This window comes from Scleropages formosus, chromosome 4, assembly GCF_900964775.1.
Source record: "Scleropages formosus chromosome 4, fSclFor1.1, whole genome shotgun sequence".
Classification (NCBI taxonomy): Eukaryota; Metazoa; Chordata; class Actinopteri; order Osteoglossiformes; family Osteoglossidae; genus Scleropages; species Scleropages formosus.
The window spans coordinates 5,653,322-5,672,620 of NC_041809.1; the positions used below are offsets into that span (position 1 = coordinate 5,653,322).

The 19,299-nt window shown below is 42.3% G+C and overlaps 1 protein-coding gene across 1 annotated transcript; it reads right to left on the minus strand.

Annotated features, from left to right (window-relative positions):
- Window positions 1–1,641: 1,641 nt before the first annotated feature.
- LOC114910376 (ovarian cancer G-protein coupled receptor 1-like) lies at window positions 1,642–2,538 on the minus strand. The gene has a single exon (XM_029250841.1). It carries the CDS (start codon window positions 2,536–2,538, stop codon window positions 1,642–1,644), a length of 897 nt encoding a protein of 298 aa, XP_029106674.1.
- Window positions 2,539–19,299: the final 16,761 nt, after the last annotated feature.

Sequence of the window (19,299 nt, forward strand, 5' to 3'; positions counted from 1 at the left end):
ACTTTGTATTAATGAAGCACCAGATACTAATTGGGTCTTCTCCTGCAAAAGGGTGGGCAGCAGGGTATTGTGGGTACCGTGGAGGCGTGGTTTCCTGCAACGTTTCATCCGGTGAGAAGCACAGACGTCCCCATGTCTGACCTACCATGGTGCAAAGTCACAAAGTGTCTGCAGTGCGACTGACCAGTCGTTCACTCTGCTCGTGTGTCCAGTTTTTGCAGCTGGATTTTTATTATTTTTTTAAGATGAAGACTGTTCCCCACCTGTGATTCGCAAGGAGTGGAGCACGGACTCGTCATGCTTGCGCCACGCTGTGTTCCTGTGTCGTACGCGAAGGCAGACCTGTCCCCACGTGTGCGCTCGAACCGCACCGCAAATCATGGGTACCGCGGATGCCCACCTTTCCGATGCTGACTCACTTCTCTGATGCCTGAGAGATTACTCAACTTCCCTCCTGAGCTCACATGGAAAGCAGTTTTAACAGTTCATAATACAGCTTGTCCACAATGTGTGAGCAAAAATGCTCATCTGTAAGTTAAAATCTTTTTCTTTTCAACTTGTATGTTTTATGTTTTTACCCATCTTACTCTTCTATGCGGTGGCCTCAGTTAAAGGCAATGGCAGCAGAAGGGAACAGTTTTTCATTTTGACCTCAGTGCTGTTCCAGGTGTTGGGGGCAGCTGGTGGCGTCGCGGTTAGAGCTGCCCCTTTACGCTGTGAAAGGCCTCAGGTCTGAATCCGACATCCTGCTCACCCTAAGCGGAGTAAAAGTTTCCCATCTGTACGAATGGATAAGTAATTGCAAAACATACCTTAGGATTGTAAGGCACTTCTGAGAAAAGCATCAGGTGAAAACCTACGTGTAAATCTTCATGCAGCAGAAGCTGATTCAACACTGGTTGGGAAGTGGCTCTAGTCTAGGTTTGTAGGGCAAGTTTGCCACCTTGTGGTGAAGGGGAACTTCCTGTGTCTGTCCTGCGAACGAACGCATGCGAAGCACTGAATTTCAAGTGAGGGAGGGCCTTTTTTTTTTTTTCCCCTCCCCCTTTTTTGAGACTTGTAGGATCGGCTTTGTACTTGTCTCAGTACCTGTCTTGCAAAGCGTCTGCTGGGTTTTACCGTATTGCCCGCCCTGACTTCACAGGCCTTGTTGCTAATCTGCACTGGTTTTAACATTTCTGAACACACACTGGCTGAATACAGTCCAAAATGCATATTGCCTTCACTTTTTTTTGTATTCTAAAAATATGAATAAATGGAGGGACAAAAATGGTACAGTAACTTTTGGGGACTGAGTTGTACCGGTGAGACTGAGCCTCATTCATGTTGGGTTGCTGTTATCGTGGTTAACAAAGTTCAGCTGTTTACAATTAATTCGTTCATACAGTTGGATAGTTTTGCTGGAGCAATTTTAGGGCAAGTACCCTGCTCTCTACGTGGTACTACAGCCAAAGGTGGGGTTGGAACCAGGGTGCTTGGAGTCCAAAGGTCACCCTAACCAGTACGCCATCTGCTGACCTTATGTTTTGTACTCTTTCTGTTACTGAAGAGCAATATAACACACCTTGTCAGCCAGGCTACTAACCGCAGGCTTTATGCACTGGAGATGCAGCATATCCAAATTTCCAGATGAGCCTCCTCCTACACTCCTGTCACTCTTCCAGACACTGTGGGGATGGTTGCCGTGGTAACCGTTCCCGCATCTGGCGGCCGAACACAGAACCTGCTACAGCAGGGGAAGGCCTTCGCGATGTCTCTGGGGTCATTCTTCACGAAGAGGAACAGAAGGGGGTCCACGAGTGGGCTGAAGTCCAGCAGGATATTGGTGATGGCTTCCACCTCGTACTGCCCGCCTTTCATGGACAGCGATGTCAACAGTGTCTTTAAAACAAAGGGCAGAAAGAGCAGAGTGTAGTCGCCCAGAAGGAGTGCGAGCGTACCCACGATCCTTTTCCTTTCGGTGCTTGGCAGCTGGGAAGTGGAGCAGCATAAGACCCTGCATGAATCCAGAAAGAGGAAGATGAGGCAGGGCAGGGGGAAGAGCAGGCTGATGGAGAAGACCAGCAGGTAGCCCTTGATGGCGAGAGCCAGGAGGGCGAGGGGCGTCACCCAGGCGATGAGCGATACCAGCGTGGAGCGCCTCACCGTGCTGTAGCGGCTGTACCACCGCGGGTGGGCGGAGCGCACGTGGCTTTCCATAGCCACACACACCATGAAGGAGATGTTGGTGATGACGCCATAATAGAAGACGAGAGATGCGGAGTCGGGGGCCGGGGTGGCCGAGGTGCCCCCATGCTGCATCCCGGTCTTCGGGCGGCCGAAGAAGTTGAACGCGTTCGTCACCAGGAGGTTGATGATGTAGACGGGACCGGTGCGGTCGTCCTTCACCGAGTGGGACAGGACGTAGATGGCCAGGCAGTTGAGGGGCACCCCGATGCCGAGGGTTACCCAGCCCACCACATCCGTGACCCTGTCCAAGGTGCTCGTGTAGCTGCTGTTGGACGAGTTGTTTAAATTTGTGAAGTTAAAGCTCTCCATGCAGTTTGGGGGAGGAGCTGTATGTGGTGGTGGTGGTGGTGTTGAGGTGGGGGTAGATCTTCCACAAGCGCACCTTGGTATCGTTCTCAAGCACTATAGATGCTCTGCCAAAGAAGGAAAATGAGGGCTATGACTGTTTCTCCCCTCAATCCCACCTGAAAAAAATTCAAAATATAGCAAAGTGAAACAGAGGACATGCATCACACTTCGAAAATTTTTTAAAATATTACGTTTTATAATATCTATATTAATGCTGCCTCCACCCAGCAAAGCCCAAGAGTGATTTGACTGCTCGGGAATAAGAGACACCATGACTGGGTAAGGACTACGGTAAGTATTAGCTGAGAAACAAGCTGGATAAGCTTGGATCAGCCTTTCAAATTTGATTAAAAGTGAAAGATTCTGTAAATACCGATTTATTTCAAATCTGATTAAGAGTGAGCTAACTGAGAAGTTAATGTGCTAATAGAATGGAAAGTGTCCAGTGTGTTGAGAAGAAGGTCTTAAAACTTCTTGACTTTTGGAACATCCCTTGGAGTTCCAAAAATAAAAATTTATTTCTGAGTCCTAGAGGCTTTCCCAAGAGGGGGTAAAAACACTGTACTGTACTGGATGAAGAGTACGGGAGCGCTTAATTCACCTGGCTTTCACAGTGTTTACTGCACTTGTCTGGTGGCAAATGTCTCAAGTTTTTGGGATGAATCTGTCAACAAGCCCGAAAAGGAGATTGGGGGACAGCGTTTCGTTGTTTTCAGACCTTTTAAATTTTAATGTAGCTTCTTAAATTATTCTAGTTATACTCAAGACTTCCTGTAAGTAAACCGAGGGAAATATTACGCCGCGTCACTGTGAGAGAAGAGCGCTCTATAAAAAAAAATTTGAATTGAAATTGAAGATATGCGTTATATCGATTGTGTGCATAATAAATAAGCCAGAATCTGGTGAACATTGGATGTGCTTATGGGGTGAACAGGCCAGCAATGTGGAGTGTGAAAATAACATTTTCTATTCTCTTTAATTTTAAACTATCTTGAATTATATTGTTTGAAGTTAATAAAAGCGATGGTGGAAAAAAAGCCTTGCATAATATTTTGTTGCTATAGATATGTTAATTTCTACAGAGCTGCACCGGCGAATAAACGGAGGCACGTCTTTATCGTGGTCTTATTGAGCTTGTTTTATTGGTTGAAATGACTTTGGAATTATGGACAAATCGAGTTACAGACAAGACTGTTTGCGAGGTGAAGAGCTGGAGTACAGTAAGACGGCTGATCATGATATGATACAAATTGAAAACTCAGTATGTAGAAATGACAGGTGACTCCAGCTTTAAAACTCAAGAAATTTGGCCCTCAAGTGTCTCAGCTGATTCCGTTGGTTTACAGTGAAGTACATCAGGCTGAATGCTCTGAGTGTCCAGTGAAAACGTCTCGGCCAGGGTTCTGATCCAGTGCCTTGAAGTACCTGTCCCAACGTCTTCATCCGTCCCTAATGACTCCAGCAGGTTCTTAAGAAGATCCGTCAGGAACGGGCATCTGGAATCGCAGAAGAGAGGAGAGTGGATGTCCTACCTGCGAACGTTCTTCACCCGGTGTCCCGGTTCCGGTTCTGATCCTGATCCTGGTCCTGGTCCAGAAGGGAAAACATACCAAAGCGCATCAGTTTGCCTTCGCGGCTCCTGTCCGGCTGTGATCACATCCACTTTGCCGCTTTCCAGCTGCCTTTTAGCTCCTTCAGAGTACTGTAAATGATCAATAAACATGCAAAAATAAGACGATCAAACGCTCCTGTTCTCCCAAATGGATTAGATATGCAAATTTGGTCGTGAGGCCATGCGGTATCACTGACATGAATGCAAAACATCACATTTGCAGGGCTAGACTGTGGGAAAGTCGAGAAGACGGATGGGGAATTGGACTTCGATCACGAATTTCCTACAGTCTGAAAATGCGTTCCTTTCCCTCCGTTTTTCTTTTCATTCTTAGTAGGGTTAATGTATCAAATTATTTCAGGTTTTTGAAGAATTTTGAAAATGCCCTGTAGATACTTGTTTGCGGTAATCTGTCGTCCCATTATTATGTTTCTGTTTTTCCTCCTTTTTCCAAGGCAACTTAGTGCGTTAGATAATCGGCTTTCGAATGATTTACCCGACAACAGGACTCTCGTACTGTATGAATTTCAGGGACGTAAGCTGATCAAGGGCAGAGGTTTAGTTCTACCGAATGAGCGACGGAAGCAGCTGCTTAGGGCCCCGCGGCCGTCAGGGGACCCTAACAAATTAGCTGTCTCGCAAATTCCGTGAGTGCAAAGCGGTGAAGGCCAATCGCGTCAGGAAAAAGAACATTTATTTGATGCTTTTCTTCAAATCAACTTATAATTATTTAGCTTTTTATACAGCTGAGTCATTTTTACTGGAGCAGTTTAGGGGAAGGACCTTGCTCAAGGGTACTACAACTGGCAGAGAGTCTTGAACCTGCAACCTTTGGGGTCATAAGCAGCAAGTCTAATCATAACACTACCAGCTGCCCTGGAATCCTATACAGTTACAGTGTTTTTTTAATTTTATTTTTTGGCATCATTAAATTAATTGAATGCTTTAGCATTTGATAATAAAATTCTGCGATTTAATAAATTCTGTCTTTAAAGGTTCAAAGTTATCATATTGAAAAGGTTTGGGTTATAAGTATTTACATTTATTCATTAAGCTGATGCTTTTCTCCAACGCAACTTACAATATTAAGGCTGCAATTATTATAAGCTTGCTATTATTTATATAGCTGGGTAATTTTACTAGAGTAATGGAGGGTAAGTACCTTACTCAATGGTACTACAGTCAGAGGTGGGAATCAAACCCACAACCTTTAGAGCCAGAGGAAATAACTGTAACCACTACGCTACCAGCTGTTTATTGATCATATTGTTATAAGCATTGCAATATTGTTATTGCTGTCTTTACACTTGTCAAAATTCTGCTGCTAACTGCTTTTTAGAATTTTGTACCGTTCGTATCATTAAAATAATTGTCGGGACCGATTCGACGGCATGCATAAATAATGAGAAAAACGCAGGGGAATAGTGACTGTTTTACATGTTGCATAACTGGTTTTCTACACCGAAGAGAGTACAGCGTTCTGAAAGGCGAGCAGGTTTATGACAAGAGCTTCGCTTTCTGACCCCATTACTTTCTTTTCACTCAATAAATTTGGTATTTTCATTGAGATATATATATGCATATGTATATATATATATTTGTATTAGAGTCATCCACTGAAGCACAACGCAGAGAAAGTCTTCGGTTGAACCTTGTTGGCTTAGAGCAGCACAGGTGGACCGACTGAAACTCTCAATACAGCAGTAAGAACATCGTTACTGTTATTACTCTGGTGTCAACGGCTTGCTGAGGCTATTATTTGAAGACGGTTCTAATTTTACCTGTTTCTTCACGTGAAATCATACCCTTTAAGCAAATTATTGTACTTTTTACAGAAGTTAGAGAATCCTGATACAAATAGTATATCATTCAAACTGTCAGCGTTGATCCATATGGAGAAGTTACATGAGGGCAGCACAGCAAGATGAGCCGCTCTCTCACAGTGCCTGGGTGGTGTGAGAGGACGTGGGTTTAATCTCCACTCAGTCTGTGTGGAGTTTACTCCCTTTTTTGTGGCGTTCTTCCTTTTTCTGTGTGGGTTTCCACTGAATGCTCTGGTTTCCTCTCACAGTTCAAAGACAGGCTGTGGATTGGTGACTCTAATTCACCCATAGTGTACGTGGGGTCTTCCAGAATAAGCAGGTCAGAAAAAGGGGTTTTTGGCCTTGACGTTTTTTACCGCGGTCACTTATCCAGTGTTATGATAGGCAGTCAGTCAGTTATTTTTTCAATAAAGGAGCCAAAAAAACACATTTACTGCTAGTTCAAATTCCAGGAAGGATCTTACTGGTGTATCCATGCAAAGGTATTTTACCAAAACACTATTCAGGTGTACATTTTTATTCCTTCAATAAACACTACATTCATAATATTAAAACAAAGTCTGAATTTATTCTACATATAATAATAAAAATCAGTTTCAATCCTCAGACAAAACAGAAAGATGGTTGTTTAGTTTTTCTGACAAAGTGTTAACTCAGGAGTAGAACATATTACAGCAGTTCTGAGTGGGGGGGGTGGAGGGAGGTCATTCCACCGTATCCGAACCAGAACCAAAATCCTTCGTGGTTTTCATTTGATTATTGCAATTACAGTAATCATCAAGCTTGAATAATGCAGCTACAATGAAAAAATATATAGACTATTGTTTAAATGACATAACAGTGGTATTTCACTAATGTTAAGATAATCAGGGAGTCTTTACATGCAACGAACTGAAAGGAAAAAAAATGTAAATGTTGTTGGTGAGAGATTCCTATCGGTATTTTTTAGAGGACTCAAGTTCCTCTTTGGTATCCTGACGCTATATAAACACAAAAACTGTAAGAGTTTTCTGGCTACTGCTTCCACTTAAGACAGGAGGACACTGTTACATCCTTCCTCTCGCATCTTCTCCAGGTATGATGGTTAATGCGTAGCTCTGTGCCGGATCTAAGTGTACTATTACCATAGTAAAATACCTCTATATATCATTTAAAGAAATGGGTCAAAGATTACAAGTAGCTTACTGTAAAATGATAGAAATGTAACATTGTAAGTTGTTTTGTTGTTTTTGTTGTTTCTTACCGTATTTAGAATCATTTCTTCATAAACCATTTAACACATTCCTACTACAGACAGTTTAGTTTTACAATGTAAAATATTTGATGTGACATAAAAAAGAGACATGAAAAAATTAGGAAAAATAAGATTTCAAAGAAAAAAAATATGATAAAGCCGCAGGCAAGGAAACAAGCTGATAAAAGAGAAAAAAGCTTTGGGGTATCTCTACCACTAGCTAATAGATTCCAAAGTTTAGGGGTCCTGCTCTTAAATCACTCACTCATGTGTTTATGTATTATTTTTAGTATTAGAAGGAAGACTGTGATGTACAGTGCAGTTAGATTTTCATACAATAGTAAGAACTGATATCGAAGTGGGAGCGAAACCCTACAGATACTGGTACGTAAGCAGTAAAATCTTGAATCTTTGCTCTAATCTGTACGGGGGTCCGGTGTCGTGTCATACGTTGGGATTCTTCTGAATAAGAACGCTTGAAAAACTGAGAGAAGTTACCTGTGATTTCGAACCCAGGTCCTTCGAGTGGAAGGTGGCAGCTGGTTGCAAAGTGGTTAAAAGCACCGTCTTGAGTTCCTGTTCCTGCTGTAGGAGCCCTGAGAAAGGTACTTATCCTCAATTGTTCCGCTGAAAGTTGGTTTGCACAAAAGTTTGGTTGAATAAATACATGTAAACGTCACTCAAATGGAATTTCATACAAACTGCTGTCCAAGATCAGGGTTACATTGATTTCCCTGGGGAAGTTGTTGAGTGGTAGAAGGAACACTTTGAGGAGCACCAAGTCAGTAGACATGGCATCCAGGAGTGCCAGCAGATTGTGGGGTCTGCGGCCATTTTTCTGGTCAAGGTTACAGTGGTGGTGAGAGATGGTCCCAATGTTCGGAAAGAGGGAAGTGGGTGACCGCACTCCTCAGCTGTGCTGAGAAGATCTTTTCCAGGCTGTTAGACAAGGAGGTTCTGGTTCACAGTGGAGCTTCCCATGATTTTTTGTAAGATACACTGTTTCTATGATGACTTGTTGACCCATCTGTTGATACGGTTCTATCAGATGTTTAACTTTTTTCTTTTAACGTTCCGATTACTTAGCAAGGAACTACTGATCGGAGCTTAGTTACATCAGAATTACGCTAATTCTGAGTAAGAAATAAAATTCAAATCAAAATATGTGGCAAGTGACTGGACTGTTCTGTTCTGTGTCCTTTCAGGGAAATAGAAGCACCAGGAAGAAAGAAGAAAAGTGAAAGCAAACCTCTTCCAGTGCTTTTCCATTGACGTAGAACATCATGAACAAGAGCAACTCAAGCACAGATTTCATGACTTATTTTGAGGTTATGGCAGCATTAAACTTGGTAACATTTGCCATTACACTGCCTGCCATATTGTTCGCTATTTACGTTGTGTACCAGCAGATCAGGCTGAACCAGGCAGTGCATGTTTATGTCCTAAACATCCTCATCTCTGACATCCTCCAGTGTGTTGGTAGATTAGATGATTTGTTTGAACTACACAATTATTCAGTTTTAATCTGGACCATGTACTTTGCCATAATTCTCAATGTTAGTTTTATGATGTGCATCGCTGTGGAGAGATACCTAATGATCTCTCACCCCCTCTGGTACTCTATTCACTGCACCGTCAAGCGCTCCATCCTGACCTCTCTGGGAGTTTGGATGGTCTCACTTATTGTTACTGCTCTTGAATGTATTGGTGTTCACCTCCTAGATATGTTGATGTTCAATTACGTAATCCCTATCCTGCTGCTCCTTCCTTTCCCCTTGCTGCTGTTCCTGTTTGTGGGCACATGGAGAGGCCTCTCTAAGGCCCTCACTTTGTCCACTAGAGAGAAAAGACGCATTCTTGCCACACTGGGCCTCGTCATCGGCAGTTATACCTTCTTCTTCCTTCCCTTCATCATAGTGATTTTAAACTGGGACTCTGTTCCAGGCTACCTTGTTGTTTCTGCACAATTACTCCTGTGTATGAATCCACTTTCAGACCTATTGCTGTACATTTTTGTGAGAAAGGACAGGACCAGACACATATTGCAGGACATCTCCTGCTGTCATAGGTCACAAACTGACCATGAAGAAACAGATCAAACTGCAGTAACCAGTTTGTAGAAAACAGCTGGATGGGCATCACATCCACACTCGCACTGCAATCTACAGCACCTGATGCAGATCAAGCACTTGACCCCAATCAGAACACTTGGCTTTAGAAGAACCTCCTCAGCCCCTTCACACTTCAGTCCCGTGACAGCGGGACTTCTGCCCAAAATCTTATTTTGTGAGTGATTTTATGAGTTGTGCTCAATCCACGACTTGGTCAAACAGTGGCTCCTCATGTTAAAAATGTTTGTTGCAAATTTTCAAAGCTATAAACATGTTACATAAGTCCCACAGACCTCCATAGTCATGCATGTTCTGCTCACGTCTCCATCTCCCCACCACATGACTTTCCCTTCAGCAGAAACCATGGTCTAATACTGCAATCTATTAAATCATTGTTTTTCACTGAGCTGAGTGTTTATGAGCCTTGTAACACGGATGCTTTTTTAAAAATTTTCCTAAGAATAGATTTCCTTCCATTAAAACAATGTTTCCATGTTATATTTGTCATACAATTAGAGATGACACTCAATGTTGTACAGAATTGTTTTGCTGAAGATTCTTATGCACTGAGGATAATGCATATAATGAATGTCACGCTTTGTATTTAAACAGTGTTTCAGTCATTTACATTTTCATTTTTTGTCACTTAAAGCGTATAATAAAACCCTGCTTCATTATAAAGGATTATCACGGATAGTTTTGTATGTGGACTGTGTAATTCAAAATGTTCTCACTTAATTCTTGATATGTTGTACTTTTGTTCATTGTGGCTACAATGTAAAAATGCCATACTTGCAACAGTTTGTGTGACTTAAATAACAAAATGCAAATTAAATAACAGAAAACAAATGAACAAATTTTCATGGCTTATGCTCAACTTATTTGCATACACCTTTATACTGATGCACAAAATGTCTAAACAATGCGTACTGTTGCATGCTAGGTTTGGGTGTCTTCAGTTCCTCAATTTGGCGGCAGCTTTTCATGTTCCGATACCTCACTGTGGTATCAAAGTGTGGAGAAAGCAAAGACACTTCTGTGCTTCTGTATGTATGATGAGGTAAAATGATACTTATCTCTTTACTGTGGGTTTCTGAGCTGCAGCGAAAGCTGTTGCTGTGGAAAAATTGTCATGAGAACTATTTTATTAAGAGTGCGGCGTGAAGTTTGCACAATATTCAAAAATCAGGGAAGCGGTGAGCACACGGAGCAGCACTTCTGCTCTTCAGGCAGAGCCGTGACTCCAACTCCGTCTGTGTGGTCTTTGCATGTTTTCACCCTGTTTACATGGGTTTCCTCCAGGAGCTTTTGGTTTCCTCTTCAGGATCAATCACGTGACACGTGTTTCGGGTGGACTGGTGACCCTAAATGCCAACGGGTCCAAACTCTGGGCTGCAGAGTGACGATGGGGAAAATTAAAGACTCACACGGACCTCAAATTATGGAGGGATCTCCTACCAACCTGTTGTTTCTTCAGTTAAAACCATCTTCTTCAACAACACACAGCTCACTCACACACAGTCTGAAACTACTCGTCCCAAGCGGGGTCACGGCCAATCGGAGCCTAACCCGGCAATGCGCCGCGTGGCGGGGGAGGGGACACACCCAGGACATTGCCAGTCCATCGCAAGGCACCCCAAGCAGGAGTCGAACCCCAGACCCACTACAGAGCAGGACCTGGCCAAACCCGCTGCACCCCTCTCGCCACCAAACTGCAGTCTGTAATTAAACCACACAGACTCTTTACCACCTTCCCATCCCTACTCTCCCCTCCTCCTCCTCCTCTTCTTCCCTCCTCTCTCACTCCTGATGATTTTGCCTTGTTTTTCAGAGACAAAGTCAGCTCAGTCACAGACAAGTTCTTGGCATCCACCTGCCCTGATCATGTTGGACCTCCCTGCAATGTCACGTTCTCCGCATTTAATCTCCTCTCAGAAACTGAAATCTCTGAATCGTCCACTGTCACGTAGAGCCAACACCTTATCCCTCGATTGGAACCCTTCACCACTGCCACAGGACATTTCCCCACAACTTACCTTTTATCTCCAAAATCATCGACTGCTCACTCTCCTCCGGCTGCTTCCCATCTGCCTTCAGACCTCTCCTCATTTCACCACTGTTGAAGAAGCCCTTGTAAGAGACGAGGTAGGAGACAAGAGGTGCAGTTGCCTGTTGATGAAGGCTTTTATTCGGCCTTAGAGCGGGGAGAAGGAAAGGGATGGAAAAGGGGGACCAGGGAACAGATAGGGTGAGGTTTCGTGCGGATCAAGGGGGCTGGGAGAGTCAGGTCGGTCGGGACGGTCGGGACACGGGCGTCGTCTCTGAGATCGGGTTCGAGCTCGGGTTCGTCTCTGTCTCGTTCTCCTCGATCTCTTCCCTCTACCGCTGGGCACCGGGGAAAAAATAGGGAGTGTAATCAGCCCCAGCTGTGGCTGCTTTGCCCCCGTCTCCGCCCCCTCCCCGGGCCACCTCGGCGTGCTACACCCCTCTTTGGATCCTGACTCAGTTCAGAACTACAGGCCAGTCTCTGTCCTCCCTTTTCTATCAAAAACTCTGGAACGGGCAGCCTGTGATCAGCTTTCTGTAATCCTCACCCAGAATGATCTCCTTGACAGGTATTAGTCTGGATTCAGAGTTGGACTTTCCTCTGAGATAGATCTCCTGGCAGTGTCAGATGCTCTCCAGTCGGCCAGAGCTGCCCCCCCCCCCCCCTTTCTCCTCATCCTCCTTGACCTCTCAGCAGCATTGGACACTGTGAACCACCGGATTATACTCTCCTCTCTTTGCTAGGTCTAGCTTAGCATCAAAGGAACTGCACCGGAATGGTTTGAGTCCTACCTATCAGACAGGTGCTACCCAATAGTCTGGTGGGCCTCCTGATCATCCCTTCAGCCTCTCTCATGCATCCACTCGCATGGTGGTTTGTAGTTCATGTCTGTGTTTATATGTGCTGGCGACCAATAAACTTTGCACATGTTTAAAAGATACAAAGACACACACACACTCTCTGAAACTGCTTGTCCCAAGCGGGGTCCAGACAAGACAAACAGGAGAGGATGCCAGTCTGTCGCAAGGCACTCTAAGCAGGAGTCAAATCCCAGACCCACCAGAAGGCTGGACCCAGCCCAGTTAAATAACTAAATGTTAATAGGATAAATAGTTGAACAACTGGCTTTGAATAGGAGTTCATGGGAAAAAACAGGGCTCTTCTGAAGGCAGTTAGTGTATGGAGTCATGCTGGGTCCACTGTTTGACTGTGCCAAGTGAGCGTTGGGAGGCAGCAGGGTGTTGAGAAATCTGACTGCCTCAAGGAAGAAACTGGTGTGGAGCTTGCTGGTGGTGGTACAGATACTCCTGTACCTTCTGCCCGAACCCCAACGTCAACCCTAACCGTATTTCCAACCCTAACCCTAGCTCCAACCCTAACTCCTAACCCTGACCCTATCCCCGACCTTAGCTTTAACCCTTACCCTAACCATTACCTTGACCCCTGCCCTCATCCAAGCCCTCTCCCCAGACAACACATGAGCCAAAAAATTTTTTCTTAAAAAAATCTCCCATCCACATCCTATCCCTATCCAAGCATAGAAACCTGCCCAGTAGACCTAAACTCCAACCACATCACAACACATTCATCACAGAAATTTCAACCCCACCTGCAACTCCAAACCAGACCCACAAGAGAGTGAAATGACTCCGCAACAAATAAACTAAAAAATTCTCTGACAACACATGGGACTCTTGATCCACATCTCTCCCACAACCGGACACCCCACAGGCAAACACACACATACATAACGCTTTTACACACCTCCCAGCAATGCTTCCTTCACCAGCATCACTCCACCACACACAAACACACGTAAAACAAAAGGGACATGTTACAACCTGGAGGAGAACATGGTGTTGCCAGAGCAACCGAAACACAGCGGTGTGTATGAAGCCCATAACTCTCCTCAGCTTAACCCTAGCTCTAACTCTAACCCTAGCACTAACCCAAACCTTAGCTCCAACCTTAACCCTAGCTCCAACCCTAACCCTAGCTATAAACCTAACCCTAGGCAAAAGGACGAAGAGTCCATGAGAGGGGTGAAAGAGGTCATCCGGAATGCCGGTGGCTTTGCTGCTGTTGTTGTGTGAGGTGTCGATGGTGGGTAGATGGACTCCAATGATCTTTTCAGCTGTTCTCACAATTTGCTGTAAAGTCTTGTGGTCTGAGGCTGTGCAGTTCCTGTACCACACAGTGAGACAACTGATCGGGACGCTCTCTATTGTCCCTCTGTAGAAGGTAATGAGGATGGGATGTGGGAGTTTGGCTCTCCTCAGCCTCCGTAGGAAGCGAAGGCTCTGCCTGGACTTCTTGGCTAGGAAGATGGTGTTGAGAGTCCAGGAGAGGTCCTTTGTCATGCGCACATCAAGAAACTTGAAGCTTTTGACTCTCTCCGAAGTTGTTCAGTGTATTCTGCAAATTTTATTTCTGGTTTGTTCTGTTTTCAGAAGGTCAGTCTTTCACCTTCATATCCAAAGTGTACAGATTTTCAGATTTTTTTATTAGTTGTTGGAAGTTTTAAACTGAAGTTCTGGAGAAGTCATGGGCCAACCTTCTTGTACCACTTATCCATCACAAATAGGTAAGCCGTTATACAGACCAGATAAGCCTTTATACAACCGCTATTCCGGCATTGTATGTGATTTTGTGTATCTTGTTATTCTTAAAAAAATAAATGTTAAAAAATTTTTTTTTAAATTTGGTAGGAGGTTATCAGGATTCATCTACCCTGCGTTTTATGCACCTATTCGAGTGATGAACATCGGTGCATCAAGTGGAAGGTAAACAAACTAGGTTTACTTAAGAGTCACATGTCTGCAGCCATGTCTCTTTTTCTTAATGTAATGGACAAATTGTATTTTTGCTGAGATGTATGTCGCTTTAGACAAAAGCATCTGCTAAATGAATAAATGTAAATAAAGTACGGTAGTTAAAGTCCCACAGACCTCCCTAGTCCTGCATGTTCTGCTCACGTCTCCATCTCCCCACCACATAACTTTCCCTTCAGCAGAAACTATGGTCTAATACTGCAATCTATTAAATCATTGTTTTTCACTGAGCTGAGTGTTTATGAGCCTTGTAATAGAGATGCCATGCCATGCCATTGTCCAAACCGCTTGTCCCACACGGGGCGGGGGGGGGCCAGAGCCTAACCTGGCAACACAGGGCGTAAGGCCGGAGGGGGAGAGGACACACCCAGGACGGGACGGCAATCCGTCGCAACGCACCCTAGGTGGGACTCGAATCCCAAACCCACTGAAGAGCAGGACCAGGACCAACCCACTGCACCACCGCACCCCCTGTAATACAGATGCTTTATTTTTAATTTCCCTGAAAATAGATTTCCTTCTGTTAAAACAATGTTTCTATGTTACATTTGTCATACAGTTACAGATGACACTCAATGTTGTACGGAATTGTTTTGCTGAAGAGTCTTATGCACTGAGGATAATGCATATGATAAATGTCACGCTTTGTCTTAAAACACAGTATTTCAGCAACTTACATTTGTTTCATCATTTGTTTGTCAGTTTGTAAAAGTGTTGAATAAAATATGGTTTCATTATAATGGATGGTTTCATTTCATCAGTAGTTTATTATGTGGATTGTATACAGACAAAATGTTCTCACTTAATTCTTGATATGTTGTACTTCTCTCATCATATGTGCAGTATAAAATGTCATACTTGTGAATGTTGGTGTGATTTAAATAAGAAAATACAAAGGAAATAAAAACAAATCAGATCTTTCATGACTGGTTGACATATGTTAGTACAGTGAAAGACTGGGAAATGCACAGAGAAAACTCATGCACATCTTTTGCCTTGATGCAGATGCACAAAATGTCTTATAGAATAATGTTGCAATGCTGCCATTGGGTCTCTGTAGTTCCTCATCTAGGTGGCAGCTTTTCATGTTCAGATGCTTCGCTGTGGTTTCTCTAAGTGTGGAGAAAATGCAATATCATGTCTCAGAGGGAAATTGATACTCATCTATTTGTGGTGTGTTTCTGAGCTCTTGCTGCAGGAAAATGTTACAAGAATTATTTTACAAAGGGTGTGGGATACAGTGTGCACAATCTTTAAAAATCAGGTAAGCAATGAGCACACAGAGCATCTACTGGCAGAAAAGTTTGAGAAACAAAGATTAATACTTGAATTAATACTTTACTTAAACAAGAGATTCCTATCGGTATTTTTTAGACGACTCAAGTTCCTCTTTGGAATCCTGACGCTATATAAACACCAAGACTGTAAAAGTTTTCTGGCTACTGCTTCCACTTAAGACAGGAGGACACTGTTACATCCTTCCTCTCGCATTTTCTCCAGGTATGATGGTTAATGAGTCACATTGTGCCGGATCTAAGAGTACTATAGTAAAATACCTTTATATATCATTTAAAGAAATGAGTCAGAGATTACAAGTTGGTTACGATAGAAATGTAACATTGTAAGTTGTTTTGGAGAAAAGCAATAGATAAATGAACAAATGATAAAATAAATAAAAAGTAAAGGTACATCGAAAACAAAGGTTTTAACATCAGGGCAATTGTCACAGGATGAAGTGCAATTTCATGTTTATGTCATCCTTACTCTGTTTATACTCTTTGTCATTAACATGTACAATATTCTGCAGTGTCACAGTAAAACTTATGTAATGCTGTTCATCAGCCTTACTTGTTTTAAAGTGATTTTAACGTAATACTTAAAAGTTTTACAATTTTTTCTTCATTAATTTAACACGTAATGGAAAATTTTAGTTAATTGTACAAACAGAATTTAACCGATTTAATATTCAATGCTATAATAATTGGAAGTATGTAAATTTCCTTAATTTTAAAATTTAAATGAATACTCTAAAATAATTTTTGTTGCTGTCCTTAACATTCTTACATTAACACCAATGTAGAGTGTTATTATTCATAAATGTAGAGTGATGTAAAGTGGAATTAAGTTTATAAACAGTACACTAATAAGAACTGATATTGAAGTGGGAGCGAAACCCTACAGATACTGGTACATAAGCAGTAAAATCTTGAAGTTTATTCTAATCTGTACGGGGGTCCAGTGTCGTGTCATACGTTGGGATTCTTCTGAATAAGAACGCTTGAAAAACTGAGAGAAGTTACCTGTGATTTCGAACCCAGGTCCTTCGAGTGGAAGGTGGCAGCTGGTTGCAAAGTGGTTAAAAGCACCGTCTTGAGTTCCTGTTCCTGCTGTAGGAGCCCTGAGAAAGGTACTTATCCTCAATTGTTCTGCTGAAAGTTGGTTTGCACAAAAGTTTGGTTGAATAGATACATGCAAACGTGACTCAAATGAAATTTCGTACAAACTGCTGTCCAAGATCAGGGTTACATTGATTTCCCTGGGGAAGTTGTTGAGTGGTAGAAGGAACACTTTGAGGAACACCAAGTCAGTAGACATGACATCCAGGAGTGCCAGCAGATTGTGGGGTCTGGGGCCATTTTTCTGGTCAAGGTTACAGTGGTGGTGAGAGATGGTCCCAATGTTCAGAAAGAGGGAAGTGGGTGACCGCACTCCTCAGCTGTGCTGAGAAGATGTTTTCCAGGCTGTTAGACAAGGAGGTTCTGGTTCACAGTGGAGCTTCGCATGATTTTTTGTATGATACACTGTTTCTATGATGACTTGTTGACCCATCTGTTGATACGGTTCTATCAGATGTTTAACTTTTTTCTTTTAACATTCCGATTACTTAGCAAGAAACTACTGATCGGAGCTTAGTTACATCAGAATTACGCTAATTTTGAGTAAGAAATAAAATTCAAATCAAAATGTCATATGTGGCAAGTGACTGGACTGTTCTGTTCTGTGTCCTTTCAGGGAAATAGAAGCAGTAGGAAGAAACAAGAAAAGTAAAAGCAAACCTCTTCTGGTGCTTTTCCATTGACGTAGAACATCATGAACAACAGCAACTCAAGCACAGATTCCATTAATTATTTTGTGGTTATGAGAACATTAAACTTGGTAACATTAGCCATTACACTGCCTGCCATATTGTTTGCTATTTATGTTGTGTACCAGCAGATCAGGCTGAACCAGGCAGTGCATGTTTATGTCATAAACCTCCTCATCTCTGACATCCTCCAGTTTGTTGGGATTTTAGGCTTTTTCATCACACGAAACGATATTTTATTCATTATTTTTCTAAACATTGTAGGAGTTGCCATTCTTCTCAGTGTTAGTTTTATGATTTGCATCGCTGTGGAGAGATACCTAATGATCGCTCATCCCCTCTGGTACTCTATTCACTGCACCGTCAAGTGCTCCATCCTGACCTCTGTGGGAGTTTGGATGATCATTATTGCTCTAAACTCTCTTGGTATTTTATTTCTACACATGTTCCCTGTCCTGTTGATCCTTCCTTTTCCCTTACTGCTGTTCCTGTTTGTGGGCACATGGAGAGGCCTCTCTAAGGCCCTCACTTTGTCCACTAGAGAGAAAAGACGCATTCTTGCCACACTGGGCCTTGTCATCGGCAGTTATACCTTCATCTTCCTTCCTGCCATCATAGCGTTTTTAGCCGGGCAGAGTGTTCCATATTATTTTGGTCATGCTGCACAATCATTCGTATATTTGAATCCACTTTCAGACTTATTACTGTACATTTTTCTGAGAAAGGACACCAGACGCATACTGGAGGACATCCCCTGCTGTCGTAGGGCTCAAACTGACCATGAAGAAACAGATCAAACTGCAGTAACCAGTTTGTAGAAAACGGCCGGATGGGACTGATGTAAAAAATCTTATTTAAATGGTTCTGCTTCAGTCTGAAAGTTTTATTTTCGTTCAATCGATCTGAACTGTACTCGATCCATGACTTTGTTGAATAAAATGTCTCCTCACGGTACAAAAAGTTCAGTCACACATTTTCAAAGACAAAAACATGATATAATTAATTAATTTTTAATTGCACTTCTAAAATGTACAGGGTGTCTCAAAAATTGATAGAGTACACATTTAACTCTTGCAGTTCACTTCAGAAGTGCATAGATGTTAATTTTTTTCATCACTTGTCCCAAGTAAACTTTTGTCACAAACTATTTCTTGTACACCACACAATTACATCCAGTACATTATTTAAGGAGGATTTATTTCTACCTTAAAGTGTGTATACATTTCTTGAGACACACTGTATTTTGTAAAATTTTTCATGTGTTACAAAGCAAAGACATAAAACGTTGACAGTTGCTCCCAGTTGTGATTGAGAAGCCAAAGTACTGAATTTCTATCAAGACCTGTTGTCAGCTTTGCTTTTCGGTGTATTATGTGAATTTTGCTTCTGTTTTATAATATTTTCAGTGAGTCAGTCTTTAACTTTGATATCTAAAGTGTACAGATTTTCAATTTTATTAGTTGTTGGAAGTTTTAAAGGGAAGTTCTGGAGAAGTTGTGGGTCAACCTTCTTCTACCACTTATCCATCACAAATAAAGTAGAGTAAAGTCCCATAAACCTCCATAGTCCTGCATGTTCTGCTCACGTCTCCATCTCCCCACCACATGACTTTCCCTTCAGCGGAAACCATGGTCTAATACTGCAATCTATTAAATCATTGTTTTTCACTGAGCTGAGTGTTTATGAGCCTTATAATACAAATGCTTTCTTTAAAATTTTCCTAAGAATAGATTTCCTTTTGTTAAAACAATGTTTCCATGTTATATTTGTCATACAATTACAGATGACACTCAGTGTTGTACAGAATTGTTTTGCTGAAGAATCTTATGCACTGAGGATAAATGCTTATAATGAACGTCACACTTTGTCTTAAAACAGTATTTAAATAACTTACATTTGTTTCATCATTTGTTTGTCAGTTTGTAAAAGTGTTGAATAAAATATGGTTTCATTATAATGGATAGTTTCATTTCATCAGT